A 20,546-nucleotide genomic window follows, 5' to 3' on the forward strand; every position below is an offset into this window, starting at 1 on the left:
TTAGTTGTGGCATGTGGACTTCTTAGTTGTGGCATGCATGTGGGATCTAGTTCCCCGACCAGGGATCAAACCCTGGGCCTCCTGCATTGGGAGTGCAGTCTTACCCACTGGACCACCAGGGAAGTCCCACCAATGTTTAATTTTGATAATGTCCAGTTTTCCTGTATCTTCTCAATAAAGGCATATCTTAAGCCTTTTCTCCTTGCATGTTGGAAAAAGTGTTTGATCTACCCTGACATTTGGCCTTGGTTCAGGACCTCTCATCTGAGGATTTACATCTTTCAGTTTTGAGAAACTTCTTATTTCTTTGATAATTTCTTCCTCTTTCGTTCTCTCATATCTCTCTGGAATTCCTGCGAGTTATATATCTGATCCCCTGGATTGAGCCTTTGATTGTCTAACTTTATTACCTTTTGTCATTTTCCCCCCTCTTCCTATTTCTGGGACATTTCTTCAACTTTATTAGCCACCTTCTAATGTTTTGATTCTCCTATATCTTTCTTGTTCTTTTTTTGTTTTCTTTTAAATAATATCCTTATTTTATTCTATGTGTATATAATATGTTCTCTTATCTCACTGAGGATATTAATCATAGGATTTTCTTTTTTGTTGGTGGTGGTTTTTTCTTTTCTTTCCCATATTGTCTTTGTTTACTCCAGAATTTAAAAAAATTTTATTATGAAGAATTTCAACCGTGTATAGTATGTACCCATCACGCATTTTCAAAAATTAACTCATGAACTATCTTTCATTTATGTCTCTGCCACTGTATTATTTTTGCTTTGTTTTTTATTTTGAAATAATCTCAGTCTTCAGAGAAGTTGCAAAAATAATACAGAGAACCCCCATATACCTTTATTCACGTTTACCACTTTTTAACTTTTTTGCTTTTTTTTTTTTTTTAATCATTTTTTCCATGATTGTCATAAGATGGGGGTTATCCAACTCTACAACTCCCTCCACATTTGTCTCTGGGCATTTTGTGTATGGATAAGCCCTCCTTTCTACCCTGTTTATCTAACTATCTGTTCATCCCTTTATTGTCAGATTGGACTCATGGATTCCCATTTTGTTTAATGTGTTATAATTTATTACTGTCCTTAATTATTTTGGTGCTTAAATTTATCATATTTTATCTGTAAATTGTTCTCTATATTCTGTAAAAGACACAGTATCCTTTTAAAAGAACCAACACCACTATCACAGCAAAAAAAATGATAATTCTTTAATAACTCATTAAAACATTTTTAAGTTTAAAAAATTTAAAGTTTAAATTTCCCTCATTGTTTCATGTTTTTTGTTTGACAGTTGTAGTTTGTTAAAATCAAGATCCAGAATCAAAGTCCATGCATTACATTTGGTTGATAAGCATCCTTTTTAAAATAATTTTTTTATTATAATTTTCTTAATTTTTATTTTTTTAAATTATTATTATTTTTTTGGCTGCATTGGGTCTTCGTTGCTGCACACAGGCTTTTCTGTTGTTGCAGCAAGCGGTGGCTTCTCTTGTTGTGGAGCATGGTCTCTATCTAGGCACGTGGGCTCAGTAGTTGTGGCTCACGGGCTCTAGAGCGCAGGCTCAGTAGTTGTGGCTCGCAGGCTTAGTTGCTCCGCGGCATGTGGGATCTTCTTGGGCCAGGGATCGAACCCGTGTCCCCTGCATTGGCAGGCGGATTCTTAACCACTGCGCCACCAGGGAAGTCCCAATAAGCATCTTAAGTCTCTTTTAATGTATAAGTTTTCCTGTCTTTCCTTTGCAGTTTATTTATTGAAGGAACTGAGTCGTTTGTCCTGTAAAGTTTCCTACATCATCGATTTTGCTGATTTTAAAGTCATTTTTATTTGTCCCTAGTATTTTTTGGAAGCTGGTACTTAGTTCTAGATGACGCTTGATGATATTTAGATTCAAGTTTTTGGCAGGAATACATCACAAGTAGTGGTGCTTCCTCAGGATTCCTTTGTTTGTTTTGGTTTCATTCTTTCTTTTTCTTTTTTTTTTCTTTTTTTAAAAAAATTTTTGACTGCACTGTGTGGCATGCGGGATCTTAGTTCCCCAACCAGGGATCAAACCCATTCCCCCTGCATTTGAAGCGGAGCGTCTTAACCAGTGGACCACCAGGGAAGTCCCATGTTTTGGTTTCATTCTTTTTTGTTGGAGGTCATTTCCAAATGTCTTGTGATTCTTGACTGTCCATTCATACTTGAGTGTCAGCAACTGCGAAATTAATCGGAAGCTTCCAGTGTCTGAGCCCGACTTGTCAGTTTGTGCGCTTTTCTCTAGGGGCAAGCCTGCCTTTTCACTGATGGAGGTGGGCACAGATGTCTTTATTTCAAAGTCTGTTAAATCTTATCTTCTTTTGAGAAGACTCTTCCAGTCTTCTGATTGGGAGCCAAGAAGTGTAGCTGCCAGAATTCTGAATGGAGGCTGGGGGGAGGGAGCTGGATACCCTGCCTAGCAGGGTTGGGGAAGAGACTAGGGGCCCCAGGTGCTCACCAAATAGACTTACATTCAGTCCCCTCATTTGTGGCCTGTGGCTTCAGTTCTGGGCGCCTTTCCTTGTTCCTTCTAGTTCTGAACGCTTCTGGAATTCTATTGGCCTGCTTCTCTTTGGTATCCCACTCTGTAGGTTTTCGCTTCTTCAAATCTGTTAGGCCAATTACTTTTCTTCTTACTTGTTGCAAAAATTTGTGGAAATCTTTCATTTCCTGTGATCTCTTCTCCCATCTCTTGGACCTTATGGTTTATACCCTTTTATCCTTTACTGTCATCTTAGGAGGTCAGTCTGTAGGTTTACCTTGGAGTCCACACCTAATGATTTTTGTTTTTCTTGGGCTGTCTTTTATATTTGGTTATCATTATGTATATTCCAACTCAGACATAAGTTCATATTCATACAAATCCTTACTGAGATCAAACTTATGTCCTGGTCTTTCCAGTATTTATGTATCTCACCTGTTAGTTTCCAGACAGTGTTCTAGGTCCTTAAAATACAGTAATGAGGAGATCAGATATGGCTCCTGTTTTCATGGAATTTATATTCTTTATTAAAAAAAATTATTTTAATTTTTGTTTGTGTTGGGTCTTCGTTGCTGCGCGTGGGCTTTCTCTAGTTGCAGCGAGCAGGGACTATGTTGTGGTGCACGGGCTTCTCATTGCAGTGGCTTGTCTGTTGCAGGGCACGGGCTCTAGGCGCGTGGGCTTCAGTAGTTGTGGCATGTGGGCTCGGTAGTTGTGGCACACGGGCTTAGTTGCTCCGCGGCATGTGGTATCTTCCCGGACCAGGGCTCGAACCCGTTTCCCCTGCATTGGCAGGCGGATTCTTAACCACTGCGCCACCAGGGAAGTCCCTGGAATTTATATCCTAGTAGGGAAGGCAGATATGTAATTAGAATGTTGGCACAGAGTGTCAGAGGAGTCTTTGACAGCAGAAAACACTCCATAGCATCATTATTAAACCTAAAGCAGTGACCCATTTATTATAGCAGTATTTCACACCAAAAAAACTCTATTTGAATCATCTTTCAGTTTAATTTATTTACAGAAGTAGTCACTAATTGTGACTTTTGTTACTTGGAATGTAGTACCAGAAAGACTAGGACATAGGTTTGAGCTCAATAAGGACTATTCATTTTGTATGGATAAACTCTCTTTTCTGGCTGATTCCTTGTCTGATTGTCATTGAAATATGTGACCTTGATTATAAGGGGTAATTTCATTCTTTTAGAATTAATGTCTCATGAATGCATCACAGTTACTCAACACAGGACGTGTCCAACCTGTTAGCTTTCCTCCACCACATACTTAAATTTTCCTCCTTTGTTTTACTACTTATGTTAGTTTCCAAAGGCTGCTGTAACAAAACCCACAAACTGGGAGGCTTAAAACAACAAATTCATTGTCTATAGTTCTGGAGGCTGGAAATCTGGAATCAAGATGTAGGCAGGGCCATCCTCTTTCTGCATGTTCTGGGGAAAGATCTGTTTTCTGTGCCTTTCTATAGCTTCTGGTGTTGCCAACAGTCCTTGGTGTTCCTTGGCTTGCAGACCCATTACTCCAATTTCAGCTTTCATCATAGTATGCTGTTCTCCTTGTGTGTCTGTGTCTTCACATGGCATTCTCCTCTCTGTGTGTATCTGTCCCTCTGTCTCTTCTCCTCTTTTTATAAAAACGCCAATCATTATTGGATTAAGCGTCCACACTATTCCAGTAAGACCTCATCCTAACATATCTTAATTACATCTGCAAGGCTGTTTCCAAACAAGGTCACATTCATAGGTACTAGGGGTTAGGACTTCAATATATCTTTCTGGGGGGCACAATTCAACCTACAACATTGCTATTCTTTGCACTAAGAAATAAATAAAAACTATGTTATTTATTAAGTTCATAATGAATATTATTGGTAGACATTATCACTAAATGAAAATGAAAACTGTACACTGATCAAAAACTGCCTGAAGATTCTTATAGGTAACATTGACAACCATAAATATTAATCTTGGAGTGGGGGGGAATAGGAAATCTTGGCCTCTACTGGTGTTCTTATGAAGGGAAGTTGACGGTCTTGGAGCATCACCTGAACAGGATGGATGAGTCAGTCATAACCTTTTTAGTGTGGCTCACTCTCCTCTCAGTTTTGTTTCTTAGAAAATAACTTTTAAAAATGCAATGAAAAATTTTGTTTTTAAATCAGCGACTTCCCAGGAATTCCTTGGAGATCCAGTGGATAGGACTCCCGCGCTTCCACTGCTGAGGGCGAGGGTTCGATCCCTGGTCGGGGAACCAAGATCCTGCAAGCCAGTCAGTGAGGCCCAGAAAGAAAAAAAAAATCAGTGACTTCTCATGTTCATCTGTTGTTGAATTAAGAAGGAGGTGTAGGAGACTAGAAGCTGATGTGTAGCTGTTGAGAAATGTGGCTCCTTAGAGGCTTCAGGTAAATTACTCTCATTCTACTTTTTCTTATAGTTAGAAGAGGAAGATAAAAGACTTTTTGATTCATGAAGAATCTGCTCACTGAGAAGTGTGTATCAAGCCACTGGTTGAATTTTCATCAAAAAGGGATTAAGCGGAGAATGGAGAGGAAGGTTGATTCCAGGTGAGTGATGGGACTTGACAAAAAAGATAACTGAAACTATGGCCCATATAAAAGACTGTAAATATTTTGTATGTGAAAATAATAAATTTTTTAAAAGTAGTTTTTTCCTAAATCATGAATAGTGAGATAGGAATTTTGGGTAACAGTTTTTTGTTGGTATTTTGAGTTTCTCATCTAGAGTGTAGCGTATAATGCACATTTCATACTTTATGTTACAGTCAAAATCCATTTTGAGTGTGTGGAGATACCTATCATTGAAATTTTGACTTTGAGCTGAAATAAGGATGATTTTCTCGAGAAGTTATTTCATCGAGGCTAGCTAGTATATCTTTCTCCTACTTTTGATTATGATTGCTTTCAGCCTGCTTTAAGGTTCTTTTGATTCCAAATAGGAGACTCCCAACTATGGCTCGCCTAGGAAAAAGGAGGGAGTTTACAAGGAGACTGCAGTTTACTAACAAACCTCAGACTCACAGTGGCGGGCCTATGACTTGCAGCTGGCCCTTCATAAGTATCCCGCCTCCTAAGAGGGATTGGTTCAGGGGTGTGCATGTGACTGCGTGGGGCCAATCAGAAGTTCTCCTCTAAGGCCGAGACAGGCATTAAAGAGAGAGAGAGAGACCCACCTAATGGGTTGCTGTGGCAGCTGTTTCAGTCTCCACCCTGCATAGGCAATAGGGACCCTATACTGTAGGAGTTACACAGGTCAGCACACTGAGAGAAGCAGGAAGAGCTAACAATTTGAGACACCGGTTCTAGTCCTTGAGGCTCTGGTTCAGAATTCTTCTGAAGTACGTGAGCTAGGGAATTACCTCTTTGTGCTGGCTGTCTTCAATATAACCATCCAGATCTAATCTCTACTCGTGTATCCAGTGCTTCCCATTGGATTTGGCCAAAGAGGTGCTCTGGCAGGAGATAGTGAGGAGGGAGAGAGGAGAGTGAGGCCAGACTATTTATCCCCTTGGCTCCCTCCTTGCAAGATGCCTTGGGTTGGCTGTGTCCCTCTGCTGAAGCCCACAGTACCTCATAAGGTAGCAGACTTTGTATGACTCTCCTGGATTCTAGTGATTATTCTCTCTTTTATCCCTTTGGGCCTAGAGGTGGTACCGCCTTCTCTTTCACCAGCTTCAGGTTCCTGCACTTTCCCTAGTGGTTCGTCTACACCCATACCTTTGTTAATATGCCATCCTCAAATTATCCTGTGTTTAGTATGTCATCTGTTTTCTTTTGGGACCCTAGAGAGTTTTTGTTTGTTTGTTTGTTTTTTGTTTTTTTTTTTTCCCTTGAGAGTTTTTATCATGACTGGTGTTGGGTTTTGTCAAATACTTATTTGGCATCTATTGAAATGATCATATGGTTTTTGTCCTTTTTTCTGTTAGTAAGGTGTATTACATTAATCGATTTTCAGATGTTAAACTAGCTTTGTATTCCTAGTATAAATCCAACTTGGTCATAGTATTTGTTATATGGTTTTTATATGTTGGATTTGGTTTGCTAATATTTTTCGATCATTTCTGTGTTTATAGCCACAAGGGATATTGGTCTGTATTTTGTGTGTGTGTCATATCTTTGTCTGCTTTTGGCATCAGGGTGTGATACTGGCCTAAAAGAATGATTCTGGAAGTGTTCTGACCACTTTTGTTTCTGGAAGAGTTTATAGAGTACTGATATCATTTATTTTTTAAATGTCTGATAGAACTCATCAGTGAAGCTATCAGGATCTGGACTTTTGTTTTTAGGAAAATTTTTAGTTACTAATTCAATTTCTTGTTATAGATCTATTCAGAGTTTCTACTTATTCTCTAGTCAGTTTTTGTGATTTGTGTTTTTCTGGGAATGTGTTCATTTTCTCTAAGTTGTCTAATTTGTTGGCATAAAGTTCATAGTATTCCTTTATAATTCTTTTAATTTATGAAGGGTCAACGATAATGTCCTTTCTTTCATTCCTACTTTTGGTGATCTGTGTCTTTTCTCTCTTTTTTCTTGGTTTTAGCTAAAGGGTTATCAATTTTGCTGAAGGACTCCTGTTGTTACACTAACAGCAGCTAATTTGAGTTGGGTTCCTATTGCTTGAAACCTAGGATCCTAACTAACATACAGAAGTTTTTTATAGAATCGACTAGGTCTTGGACAAGGTGGAAGCCAGGTAGCTGGAGAGACCTATTCAGCAGTGTTTGGACCCTTCCTCCTGAGAAGTGCCATCTTTGTGCTTCACCCCCCACCTCCTGTTCAGACTGTCTCCGCTCAAAATTCAGTCCTGGGAGAATTAATCTGGTTCGTCCAGCGTGAGTCAAATTCTCCTGCTGCTCTAATCAAGTGGGACTTGGAGGAGGGTCATGGAGCTCCCAGCATAGCTGCTGAGGTCCTACCCCTGCTGATCCCACAGAAGAGGGATCCATCCTTGAAAGCTGAATCAACACCCTGACAGTGTTTACCAATGATCCACAGAGTACTCGTCAGGCCTGCCTTATTTCATCTTCTGAAGCAAATTAACCATGGCCTTAAAATGAAGCTCTGTTTCCTCAAATACTCTGCAGCTTTAGGTTGGGGAGCCTTGAGAAGGGAATGAATTCCCTGGGTATTCTGCTGTAAAGCAATCTGAGATCCCCTGTTGTGAGTCCTATAGGACTCCTTGGAGTTCCTTGACTCTCCGTGAACTTTCCTTCTACACTGCATGTGCCGAGTATTCCCACCCAATTCTTTCCAGTTCCCTACTCCCGGCTAATTTCTACTCATATTTCCAAACTCAACTCTAATATGATCTCCAGGAAGCCTCTTCTGAACACCCTATTCCCACCCAGTGTGTATGTTCCCATAACACCCTAAATTTACCTTTTTCTTAGCATTTAATGATTGGTATTCTCATTGTCATCTCAATACATCATAAGCTCTTGAGAAACTGTCTTTTATAGATATTGGGTGTGTGTCAGTGTCCTATGCTTGCTGTAAGCTGTCAACGTCTTGTTTTATCATTGTAAGACATGAGAAACACATTGAATACATATTTGTCTTTGTAGCCCCTGGCCTTGCTATGTTGCTGGGCGTATAGTAGGTTCTTGATACTGAGTGAATAAACAAACATTACAGGATACACCTGCCAAGTAAACAGTTAAATGAATTGGTCAGTGCATGCCTTCCCCTTGGCACTTTTTTGTTTTTCTAATTTTTCTTAATTTTTCAAAAATTGAAGTATAGTTGGTTTACAATGTTGTGTTAGTTTCAGGTGTACAGCAAAGTGATTCAGTCATATATATATATATCTATTTCAGATTCTTTTCCATTGTAGGTTATTACAAGACATTGAATGTAGTTCCCTGTGCTATACAGTAGGTCCTTGTTGTTTATTTTATATATAGTAGTGTGTATCTGTTAATCCCAAACTCCTAATTTATCCCTCCCCCGCCTTTCACTTTTGGTAACTATAAGTTTTCTATATCTGTGAGTCTGTCTCTGTTTTGTAAGTTCATTTGTATCATTTTTTAGGTTCCACATATGTGTATCATATGAAATTTGTCTTTGTCTGACTTACTTCACTTAGTGTGATAATCTCTAGGTCCATCCATGTTGCTGCAGATGGCATTATTTCATTCTTTTTTATGGCTGAGTAATATTCCATTGTGTATATGGAATATACACATCTTGTCTATCCATTCATCTGTCGATGGACATTTAGGTTGCTTCCATGTCTTCGCTATTGTAAATAGTGCTGCTGTGAACATTGGGGTACATGTGTCTTTTCGAATTAGAATTTTTAAATTTTATTTATTTATTTATTTTGGCTGTGCTGGGACACGGCACGTGGGATCTTAGTTGTGGCATGCAAACTCTTAGTTGAAGCATGCATGCAGGATCTAGTTCCCTGACCAGGGATCGAACCTGGGCCCCCTGCACTGGGAGCATGGAGTCTTACCCACTGGACCACCAAGGGAAGTCCCTCAAATTAGAGTTATCGTCTTTCCCCCTTGTCACTTTTGGATGAACATTTTCAAATTCTGTCTTTCTCCTCACTTCCATTTTTCTGTATTTCTTGGCTAATCATAGTCCTCCCGTTGACATTAAAAAAAAAATTGTATTCCTATGTTTTTATTCTCCTCCCCCATTCTTCATGATTTTTGGATTCCGATACTGTTTTTGAAGTGCCTTCTGTTTCATATTTCTTTCCATCATTCTGCCTTTCCTCTGTTCCATAATTTAACAATTTTTTTTAATATTTATATATTTTTATTTTACTTCTTTTATTTTTGGCTGTGTTGGGTCTTCATTGCTGCACATGGGCTTTCTCTAGTTGCGGCAAGTGGGGGCTACTCTTTGTTGCGGTGCGCGGGCTTCTCATTGCGGTGGCTTCTCTTGTTGTGGAGCACGGGCTCTAGGCATGCAGGCTTCAGTAGTTGTGGCACGCGGGCTCAGTAGTTGTGGCGCACGGGCTTAGTTGCTCCGCGGCATGTGGGATCTTCCCGGACCAGGGCTCGAACCCGTGTCCCCTGCATTGGCAGGCGGATTCTTAACCACTGTCACCAGGGAAGACCAATTTAACAAATTTTATATGCCTACCTACTATGAGTGCCTGTCAATATATTAGGGGCTCAGTATATATTAGCAGATAAAAATGGTCCCTATCATCATGAGGTCTTCCGATGGGAAACAGGTACATATGTATATAGACAAATGTGTGGTTTCAGTTTGTGATCTCTTTCTTTAGGTGTTAGAATAACTTAGATTTCTGAGGCCACCTGACTTACACCAATGTTGGTATCTTTATGGTCTTTAAATTTCCAGAGCTGTAAACAGTTCATCTGCTGCTTGATTCAGTAGCTGGTGAGGAGGAGCTCAGAGTCTGATGAAAGGAGAGAGCAGTGGGCAGGGATGACTTTAGGCATGGGCTTCCCAGTCTGACTACCTATTTCATTATGTAACAGGGCTTCAAGAGGGCACTGTCCCAGCACACCTTCCGTCAATTTGCTGTTTCATAGGCTCTTAACTTTTTAGAGCCTCTTTCATTTTTATTTTAAAATGACTGGGATGAAAGTCTTATTTTTAAAATTTTTGTTACTGTTTTATTTTGAAATAATTTCAAATTTAGAGAAAAGTTGCAAGAATAGGACAAAGAACCTTTCTTCTCCCAGATTCTCCTGTTGTTAACATTTTACCACATTCGTCTGTCTGCCTGTTTGTTTCTCTCTCTCTCTCTCTCTGTCTCTCAGCATTTTCATTTCATTTGTGGACATATGCAGAGGGGCAAAACATTTTACTCACTGATGCACATGCTCCCAGCGGAGGTCAAACAAGGCAGTGTTCTGCCTTTTTGTTTCAGCTCATACTTCAAGCAAGGGTCCTTTTCCCAGTCTGTGTAGTGCCACGTTTTCACAGTTTTGTGCTTTTTGTTGACAGTTTTGCTGTTTAAAGTGGCCCCCAAGCGTAGTGCTGAAGTTCCGTCTAGTGTTCTTAAGTGCAGGAATGCTGTGATGTACCTTATGAAGAAAGTGTATGTTAGGTGAGCTTTGTCCAGGCGTGAGTTATAAGGGCTGTTGGCCGTGAGTTCAGTTTAATGACTCACTATATGTATTAAATAAGGTGTCTTTAAACAGAAGTACACATAAAACAAGGTTCTATATTGATTAGTTGATGAGAATGTTTTTGAAGGCTGGCAGGAACCTAACCATGTATTTTCCCTTAGGGACAATGGTTCAGTATATTCACTAACTCAGTGTTTATGGACTTTATAGAACTTACCACAAATAACGAGAATCAACTATATCTATATTTCCCCCCTCCCCTGGACCATTTGAGAGTAAGTTGAAGCCAGTTGTCCTAAAAATGTTATTTATAGCAAAAAGAAAACAACAAAATGTAAGAAAAACTTCCCTTTTTGTTCATTTTGTATTTTTAGTCCCCTTTAATTTGGAAATATTTCTCAGTATTTCCTTATCTTCCATGACCTAAGCATTTTTGAAGAGTTCAGATCACTTACCTTTTATGTATATTTCTCAGTTTGGGTTTGTTTGTTCGGTGTTTCTTCATGATTGAACTCAGGTTGTGCATTTTTGGCAGGAATTTCGCAGAAGTGATTCTGTGTTCTCAGTGCATCAGTACCAGGAGATTTGGTCCTATTACCATTGATGTTAACTTTTTTCTTTTTTTTAATTTATTTTTGGCTGCGTTGGGTCTTCGTTGCTGTGCGTGGGCTTTCTCTAGTTGTGGCGAGCAGGGGCTACTCTTTTTTTTTTTTATTTAATTAATTAATTTATTTTTGGCTGTGTTGGGTCTTCATTGCTGTGTGCGGGCTTTCTCTAATTGCGGCGAGTGGGGCCTACTCTTCATTGTGGTGTGCCGGCTTCTCATTACAGTGGCTTCTCTTGTTGCGGAGCATGGGCTTTAGGCACACGGGCTTCAGTAGTTGTGGCTCGCAGGCTCAGTAGTTGTGGCGCACGGGCTTAGTTGCTCCACGGCATGTGGGATCTTCCCAGACCAGGGCTCGAACCTGTGTCCCCTTCATTGGCAGGCGGATTCTTAACCCCTGAGCCATCAGGGAATCCCGGGGCTACTCTTCTTTGCGGTGCACAGGCTTCTTACTGTGGTGGCCTCTCGTTGCGGAGCATGGGCTCTAGGCATGCTGGCTTCAGTAGTTGTGGCACGTGGGCTCAGTAGTTGTGGCTCACGGGCTCTAGAGTGCAGACTCAGTAGTTGTGACACACGGGCTTAGTTGCTCAGCGGCATGTGGGGTCTTCCCGGACCAGGGCTCTAACCCATGTCCCCTGCACTGGCAGGCAGATTCTTAACCACTGTGCCACCAGGGAAGCCCGATGTTCACTTTTATCACTTGGTTAAGATGATGTCTGCCAGGTTTCTCCACTGTAAAGAAATGAATAAGTATCTTGTGGCGAGATATTTTGAAACTACGTTAATAGCCTGTTTCTCATCAAACTAGCGCCCACTTGTTTTTACATCCGTTGATGATTCTTGTCTGAATCAGTTGCTACTGTGATGGTTCTTAAAAGTTTATTAATTGCATTCTACTGCAAAGTAGAGCTTTCCATTCTCTCTCATGTATTTATTTACTCATTTACTTATATCAGTATTTTGTGGATTCGTATTTTGTTTGGTGGGTTTTAATCTATTACTGCCGAAATTGTTCCAGGTTTGGCCGTGGGAGCCCTTTCAAGCTGGCTCCTGTGTCCTTTTGACACACCCCTGTCATTCTTTGATCATTTCTTTACTTTTTGACCCATTAAGATATTCCAGGCTCATCTTGTATTTTCCTTGTCTCAGACCTGAAAGTCAGCTATATTTCCAAGGACTGCTGCTTCCTCTTAGTTGGCAATGGTATTTTATTTTGTTTTGTTTTGTTTTATTTTATTCTTTTTAGAGACTGCTTTCCTAGGGCCCGTTACTTGGAATACTAGTTGGCAGTGGTATTTTAGAAACAGTATTTGAGCTATCGGTTTGCTTATTGCTGATGGGATGTTGTTGCCTCTAGGTATTTCCTGCAGGCAGATCTCTGACATACATTTTTTAAAAATCTCGAGTTCATACCAATAAGATGATCTCTTAATGTTTCTGGAATGGGGTTAAAAGTCATAAGTTTAGTGTTTAGTAAAAGTGTGTAGTTTCATATTGTTATAGTTGTCACATAATCTGAAAATCATTCCTAGTTTTTTTTGTTTTATTTATTTATTTATTTATTTTTGGCTGTGTTGGGTCTTCGTTCCTGTGTGAGAGCTTTCTCCAGTTGCGGCAAGTGGGGGCCGCTCTTCATCGCGGTGCGCGGGCCTCTCACTATCGTGGCCTCTCTTGTTGCGGAGCACAGGCTCCAGACACGCAGGCTCAGTAGTTGTGGCTCACGGGCCTAGTTGCTCTGCGGCATATGGGATCTTCCCAGACCAGGGCTTGAACCCGTGTCCCCTGCATTAGCAGGCAGATTCTCAACCACTGCGCCACCAGGGAAGCCCCCATTCCTAGTTTTTTACGTAAAGGAACCTGTTTCCAATTTGTAAATGATTCCTGTTAAATGACACATTAAAAAAGAGTGTGTTAGGGGCTTCCCTGGTGGCGCAGTGGTTGAGAATCTGCCTGCCAATGCAGGGGACACGGGTTCGGGCCCTGGTCTGGGAGGATCCCGCGTGCCGCGGAGCAACTGGGCCCGTGAGCCACAATTGCTGAGCCTGCGCGTCTGGAGCCTGTGCTCCGCAACAGGAGGGGCCGCGATGGTGAGGGGCCCGCGCACTGCGATGAGGAGTGGCCCCCGCTTGCCGCGACTGGAGAAAGCCCTCGCACAGAGGCGAGGACCCAACACAGCCATAAATAAATAAATAAATAAAATAAATAAACCCAAAGTTTAAAAAAAAAAAAAAAGTGTGTTAGGACTAATGACTCCAAGGTACCCTCCAGCTCTATAGCTCCTGCTTAGAGCCGAGCCAGCAGTACCCACCTCCAGAGAGGGTGGGTATTTCTGTCAGAGATAGGGCTGCTTATTGTCCTTGAAGCAGAGTTATTATCTTTCCGTCTCAGTGAGCTTATCTGTTCAATTTCACTTGTATGTTAAAAAGTATTTGTGTCACATACAGAGATAATTTGATTCTCTCCTTTATCCCTTACTCCTCAAATTTAAGGTCTTCAAGGGATGGTGCAGTTAAGAAACCTTATTCTCCAAAGATAATATCCAAAAAGAAGTCTTCTGCCTTTTCTGGGATCTGGAGTGAGATACCTAGGGCCAGGCACCCTGTACAGTATCATCCCTCATATGCCTGGACCCGAAGGGGCAGGCTAAGAGAACTGCGCATCAGGTGAGTTTGCGAGGGGTCCCCTCCCCTGCCTCAGTGACTTTTCCATTGTTCTCCCTTGTTGCTTAAAATGAGGGGATGATTCTTATTCTCTTATCTCAGTTAATTGGAGACCTTGCTGACTGTTCTTCATGGCACAATGTTCAGAATATTTAGGAATCTGCTGATGTAAAATCTGTCATTGAGTGTTTTCATTCATGGTCTCCAGTTGTGCCCCACAATATATAAGCTATAAAGAGTCTTCCAGAAGAAGTCTAAACATAGTCCAAGAAAATGATCATTTTCTGCTACTCTTGATTAGGTCTTTGAAAGGTATCCTTTTACTCATTCAACAAAAATTTATCAGGTGTCTACCCAGCCAGGTGTTACGCTAAGATGCTGAGCGTACAAGGTGAATAAGACATTCCTGGTCCAAGACCTCATGAAAGCGTAAAATCAGGTAGGCTTGGCAGACTGTTAAACAAGCCACAACAGCGAAGTGTGGTAAGTGCTGTGAGAAGGGAGGATGTGATGCCATAGGCCACCTGGCAAGAACAGCCATGCCAGCATAGCCAGCAGTGACTTCCTGGAGGAGGTGGAGTTTAGCCGAATCCTGAAGGATAATGTAAGAATAAGCCAGGTAAAGGGCAGGAGGAAGAGCATTCCAAGCTGAACCTGGAGATCAACTGGCCAAGACAAGCCAACTTTTTCTGTGTGTTCCAGGCACTGTGCTAGCTGGGGATACTGTGAGCCATGGTCCCTGCTCTCAGGGGCTCACAGTGCAGAGGGAACAACAGGCACCCTGCGAACCGCTTCCTGGGATTTGGTGTCATAATGTTACACTAGGGGTTGGAGCAGGGGTCTGAGAGTACCAAGCTACTTGCTCTGTTTGGTTGGGGAAGGTCCAGGAACGCTTCATGTAGGAGTGAGCATTGAAGATGAGCCTTGGTGGGTAAGTGGGCATTTGCCAGGTGTTTTAGGCAGGAAGAATAATACGAACAAAAGCACTAGCATGTACTTCCTTTTTCTCATCTCTGAAATCTTTATCAACAAAATACTTTATATTGAAAGTATTTTTTAAAAATAATCTGCTTGATGTTAGCTTTAGAAATCTGTCCCATCCTGTGCTCTGTTTGATGCAAGATTATCTATATATGATTCACCTTTTGACTCACACTAGTATCCCACTCCCTGGGACCTTAAAGTTTCCGTCTCCTTTCCAGAAAATTGATGATATAAACTAAATGGAGTTTTAAAATATGTATGTATTTCTTTCCTTCTTTCAGATGCATGGCCAGAAAGTTCTTATATTTGTGGATTCGAATGACTTTTGGAAGAGTATTTCCCTCTAAAGCCAGGTAGTATTAGTTCAGAACACCAAACTTCTGCTGAGTTCATGCTAGGATTTTGTTTTGTATTAAGCCCATGTATAGCCTTTACTATGACATGTGTTGCATTCCTTCCCTGCTCCTCCCCAACCTCCAGGAGGTATATCATATAATGGTAACTTAACACATATTAGTTTGACTGAATGAATGTTTGCCCAGGAGAAGTAAATGAGCTCTTTCAGGTCCCTGGCGAGACTGGCAGATTGACTTGGTCTAGGGCAGAACCTGGGGAAAAAGTTGGCATTTGCAAGAGGAGTGAAACTGAGTCAAGTGAAAGTTCCTCTGTCCGGTAGCTTCACTTTGTCTAGGCTGCCACCTGCTGCTGCGGGTTTTGGTTAACATTGCTTTAGCTGCAGCGCCCTAAGTGGGTCGCAAGGGGGAACCACCGGGGTCAGGGACACTGTGCAGGAGGCCAGAGGGATGGAGAGAAGGGGCAGTGTAGGGGATGTTTCAGAGAACTGACAGCCATTGAAAATGTAAGTGTTTTTTAAAAACTGAAATGTTATGGGTTCTCACCCTTCACCTCTCCCCTTACTATAGCCTTTCCTGTTTCATTTTTCTGATAGTATGGCTTTCCTGATCTGGAACATCAAGGTCTCTTGATTCAAGGTTTCTCAAGCAAATTTGGCCTGTGTGTGTTCTCTGAAATTTTTTCTTGGTATACCTTGTGGAGGGCCTTGCTATTCCCATCTTCTTCGTGTGTCTTTACCAGTGAGGCTCCCAGTGTGGCCACAGCCAATCGCAGCTGCAGGGATGAGGCATAGTCTACCTCTGCTTTTCCTTCTTTCCCTGGACCTTGGCCCTGCCCTTCTTTACTGTCTTGGTAGCTCTTCTTGCCTTCAATAATTTTTTTTTTTGTCTTTTCTTGTTCTCAGTGGGAGAACTGATCGGAGTAACATAGTTTGCCATTATCGGAAGACTCTTATTTTTCTTTTTTTTTACTCAATTGAGTATTTTATTTATCTTCCTCCCTGTTAGCTTAGAAATTATATACTCTTTTATCCTTCTTTTACTGACTGCCGTAACAAATATAATATGTTTGTTTAACTTACTGGGATCTAATGTTAATTGGTTTTTTTGCCCTCTTCCCAAACAAGGCAGGGTCCTTCGAACACTTTTAACTCTCCTGTCGCTGTCCCCACTTATATCCCCTTATCGTAATGTATTTTAATTGTTTATTTTTGTTTTTTTAAATTAAATTAAAAATTTTTTTTTTTGGCTGAGCCGTGCAGCTTACAGGATCTTAGTTCCCTGACCAGGGATCGAATCCAGGCCACAGCAGTGAAAGTGCCGAATCTTAACCACTGGACCTCCAGGGAATTCCCTTAATTCAGTTTATATTTTAAAATCTGCAGAACGTTATTACTCTCATTTTACACAGCCAATATTCATTTATATTTATTCATGTGTTTACACTTCTTGTTCTTCTTTGTTTCTTCCTGTATCTCCAGGTTTCCATCTGTGATCCAGGTTTCATATCTTTCACAGATGTGGCGGCTTGCTCTATGGGGTATCCTGGCTTGTTCCCCTACCACGCTTGGTCTGATCCTCTCTTTCCTTGTCTCCTTGTCCTTCTCCTGCTCAGTTTCTATTCTGCTCCCAGCAGTTCCTCCTCAGTATGAAGCCCTGTCTGTTTTTGAGGTCAGGTCGGTTTTGAGACCGTTGGGGCCAGACTGCTCCAGCAGCTTCAGCTCTTACATGAGCCCTGGTTTTGGGGAGAACAAAACTCCTTTCAGTTTCAGCTTCTGGTCTCAAGTTGGGCCTCTGCACTTTCCAGTGACTACTTATTGGCTGATTCAGGTTCTCCTGTTCTCAGCTTCCTCAGATACCACCTTCATCGCTCCTTCTTTCTTCTGTACAAATGTTAATACCATGGCGGTCTTTTGACTCTGGGTGATTTGTCCTCACCTGCTTGCATTTTGGGTTTGTAGGGATACCTTGTCACCTAGTTTTGTTGTAATAGATATGTGAGTTTTTGGTTTTACTACATGGTTGCTCTGTGTGTTTTGTAAGGATTCAGAGACTGAAAAGCTATGTTGCTGCCTTCACTCTCTTCCCCAAATCCTTTTCCTGCTTGATTTTGTTAAACTCATATTTGACTCATATTTAACTGGAAACCTCTTTTCAAATAATACCTATTTATATTCCAAGTACTTGGGAAACGCTGATTATGTTAGAAATGCATTTGACTCAAAGTAAGAGAAAGTCTGACGATGGCTCAAACAAATCGGGATTTGCTTTTTCTCACAGTTTGGAGGTTGGTATTGGTTCAGGTGTTTAGTGATGTCATCAGAGACTCAGGCTTTTAGATCCTTTCCAGTTTACCATCCTTAGTGTACTGGCCCTTTGTCCTTAGAGATGACACTGTATAGTTGCAAGATGACTGTTCTAGCTTTACACAGGAAGGGGGAGGAAGGGTGGTGTCAGCTGGACCTGTCTCTATCAGGAAGGCAAAACTTTCCTAGAAACCCTCAGCTGCTTCTGCCTCACTGGCCAGAGCTATGTCACTGGCCATCTTTAGCTTCTGAAGAGGCTGGGAGAGAAACCTTTCCAGCCTTCCTAGTGGATGCTGGTGAGGAAGCAGAGGCTTGGCGGTGGGTGTCGGGTATCTGCGACTGATGTCTGCCTCACTGTGTTAGAGCATTCACATTGTACTCTTTTTCCTTTCTTTGCTCTTGAATGGTGGCAGGAAAGAATACTGGACTGGATTTTAGGAGACCTGAATTTTGGTTCTTACCTAGACCCTAGATAATGGTTTGATCTGGGGTTAAGTTACGGCTCTAGGCCTCAGTTTCTCAAATTGTAAAATGAGAGAGTGAGAATATTTTTTCTCTAAGCATCTACCAGAATTATAATTCTGATACTATGTTTTCATTGACTTTGAAATTTGTGATGGGGTGGTCAGTTTCAACTTGTAATCTCTTTTTTTTTTTTTTTTTAATTTATTATTTTTATTTTTGGCTGTGTTGGGTCTTCGTTTCTGTGTGAGGGCTTTCTCGAGTTGCGGCGAGTGGGGGCCACTCTTCATCGCGGTGCGTGGGCCTCTCACTATCGCGGCCTCTCTTGTTGCGGAGCATAGGCTCCAGACGCTCAGACTCAGTAGTTGTGGCTCACGGGCCCAGTTGCTCCGCGGCATGTGGGATCTTCCCAGACCAGGGCTCGAACCCGTGTCCCCTGCATTGGCAGGCAGATTCTCAACCACTGCGCCACCAGGGAAGCCCTGTAATCTCTTTTTAAATCAAGTGGGTTATTTGTTACTATGGGTAAAGTTGGGCATATTGATCTTTGCTTTTTTTTTTTTTTTTGGTCTTTTTCCATATTGAATTATTTATTTCTCACTTTTAGGAATGTTAGAGGGGAATGATATCATACCAGAAACTTCAGAATAATACCTTTATGTGCTTGGAGAATGTTTTAACTTCTATAAACTGGAGTTGTTTTATCATTAATAAATGGAACCAAAATGACCACTGAATTAGTAGGGCAAAAATAATACATACAGTATGTGTCCATATGTAAGGCAGTCTTAAATAGGAAGTAGTCACCTCTTTTTCTGAAGAGAAGATCTGAACAAAATTACTTGGCTAATTTGGGAAGTAGATAAAACAGTCACGTCCATTTATAGTATTTAATTTATCAGTATTTTTCGTCATTCTTAGTTAAGGCTTTGCTTCCTATTTTCTTGAGAAAATAGAAGTAACAGAAGAGACCATCACTCAGTCTACTGACCGCCAGCATCTATCGCCATATGACCTGCTTTCCCAACTGTTAGACAAATGAACTGGCCATGTATTCATCTGTGGCAAAATCCTTTTGTGTTGCATTCCCCTTGTGCCTACTCCAGGCCATCACACTAGCAGTTTTTTTTCTGTCTCTTCTGTATCAATTTTTCCCTCTTTACTGGATCATTTGTACCAGTATATAATGCTATTATTTTCTTATCCTGAAAAAAAAAAAATCCCTTTGATGCTACTTCCTCCTGCAGCTAGCTCTCCATCTCTTTGCTTCCCTCTACATTTCCTGCCATCCCCAACCTCTCCAGCACCTCTTTTTGTAGTCTCAAGTCCATCCTACGAGGCTTTTGATTCCATCATGCCACCAAAATTGTTTTTGCTTTTGTAAGGTCACTACATTTTCTAAAATCAATGGTGAATTCTTAAATTTCCTCTCACTTGACTTACCAAGAAGCATTAGACAACCCATCATTCCCTTCTTCAAGGAGCCCTTTCTTCTCCCAGTGTCAAGGTTACCATCCTCTCTGTTTCCCTTCCACCTCTTTGTTCCCTCTAACTCTCTTTTGTTGGTTCCTCCTCATCTAAGTATCCCACCCCCAGTCCTTACACTGCCTCTCTGTCTACCTCCCAACCGTGGCAACCTCATCCCATGATTCCCAAAGGTACACACCCAGCCCAGACCTCTTCCTGGACTGCTACACACGTGACACTCCACTCTGCGCCCAATAGACGTCACAACTCAGTATGTTCGTAACCAAAGTCTAGACCTTGCCCACAGACCTCCCTGCTGAGTGTTCCTCTCTCCAGTAAAAGAAGCTCCCATCCTTCCAGGGACTCGGGTCAGAAACCTAGGAGTCATCCTTGGTATCTTATTCCCTCACTCCCCGATTGCAATGCCATATGCCAAATGCCAAAATTACGTTGATTCAACCTTCAAAATAGATTCAGACTCCAAGCTCTTTTCAGTACCTCCAGTTGCTACCACCCTGGTCCAGGCCATCATGTCTCCCCTGAATGACTCCAGGAGCCGCCTCACTGGTCTCCTGCTCCCAGCCTTGTCCTTAGTCAGTCTCTTCACACAGGCAGTCTTGAGTAATCCAGTCACGTCACTCTTCGGCTCAGACCTCGGGCAGCTTCCCATCCTGCTTACAGTAAAAGCCAGAGTTCTTACTGTGGCCTATAGGCCAGTCACCTTTTTGTTTTACCTATCTATGGATCTTTTCTTTTTCATTTCTGCCATCATAGTTTTAATTTCCAAGAGCTCTTTTTTGTCCTCTGAATATTCCTTTTTTTAAAAGAATAACATCCTGGAGGCTCATAATTTTTTTGAGGTTAATGTAATGATTTATTTTAAGGTTTTTGTCTGCTCTGTTTCTTCTAAGCTCATTTCTTCTGTGTGCTTTTGTTCACTGTCTCATGTTGTAGTCTTTCCTCAAATGTCAAGAGATCCTTTTATTGTCTGCTCACATTTAAGAGTTAATATTAGAAGCTTATATACCCATTCAATGTATGCATAGGGACTTGTAAGCTGAGGGTTTCCCTTTAGGCTTTTGAGGCAGAGACCAGATAGTT

At 41.4% G+C, this 20,546-nt stretch overlaps 1 protein-coding gene and 1 long non-coding RNA gene across 7 annotated transcripts in view; one reads left to right on the forward strand and one right to left on the reverse strand.

Moving 5' to 3' along the window:
• SFI1 (SFI1 centrin binding protein) overlaps positions 1-20,546 on the forward strand; it is an 80,462-nt gene that overhangs the window by 2,865 nt on the left and 57,051 nt on the right. For all 6 annotated transcript variants that reach the window (XR_014233862.1, XM_082353061.1, XM_082353060.1 and 3 more), the window contains exons 2-4: positions 4,967-5,096; positions 13,703-13,876; positions 15,139-15,210. Coding sequence is in view for 5 of the 6 variants with exons in the window: in XM_082353061.1 (XP_082209187.1) it covers positions 4,999-5,096; positions 13,703-13,876; positions 15,139-15,210 (344 nt within the window). In the remaining variant the exon portion in view is untranslated. The remainder of the gene's footprint in view (positions 1-4,966; positions 5,097-13,702; positions 13,877-15,138; positions 15,211-20,546) is intronic.
• On the reverse strand, positions 12,745-13,696 carry LOC309610359. Its single transcript, XR_014233871.1, has 2 exons — positions 13,458-13,696; positions 12,745-13,131 (listed from the first exon to the last, which is right to left on the reverse strand). It is a non-coding gene; the product is annotated as an uncharacterized lncRNA (long non-coding RNA).

This window comes from Balaenoptera borealis, assembly GCF_965194805.1.
Source record: "Balaenoptera borealis genome assembly, chromosome: 14".
NCBI classification, from domain to species: domain Eukaryota; kingdom Metazoa; phylum Chordata; class Mammalia; order Artiodactyla; family Balaenopteridae; genus Balaenoptera; species Balaenoptera borealis.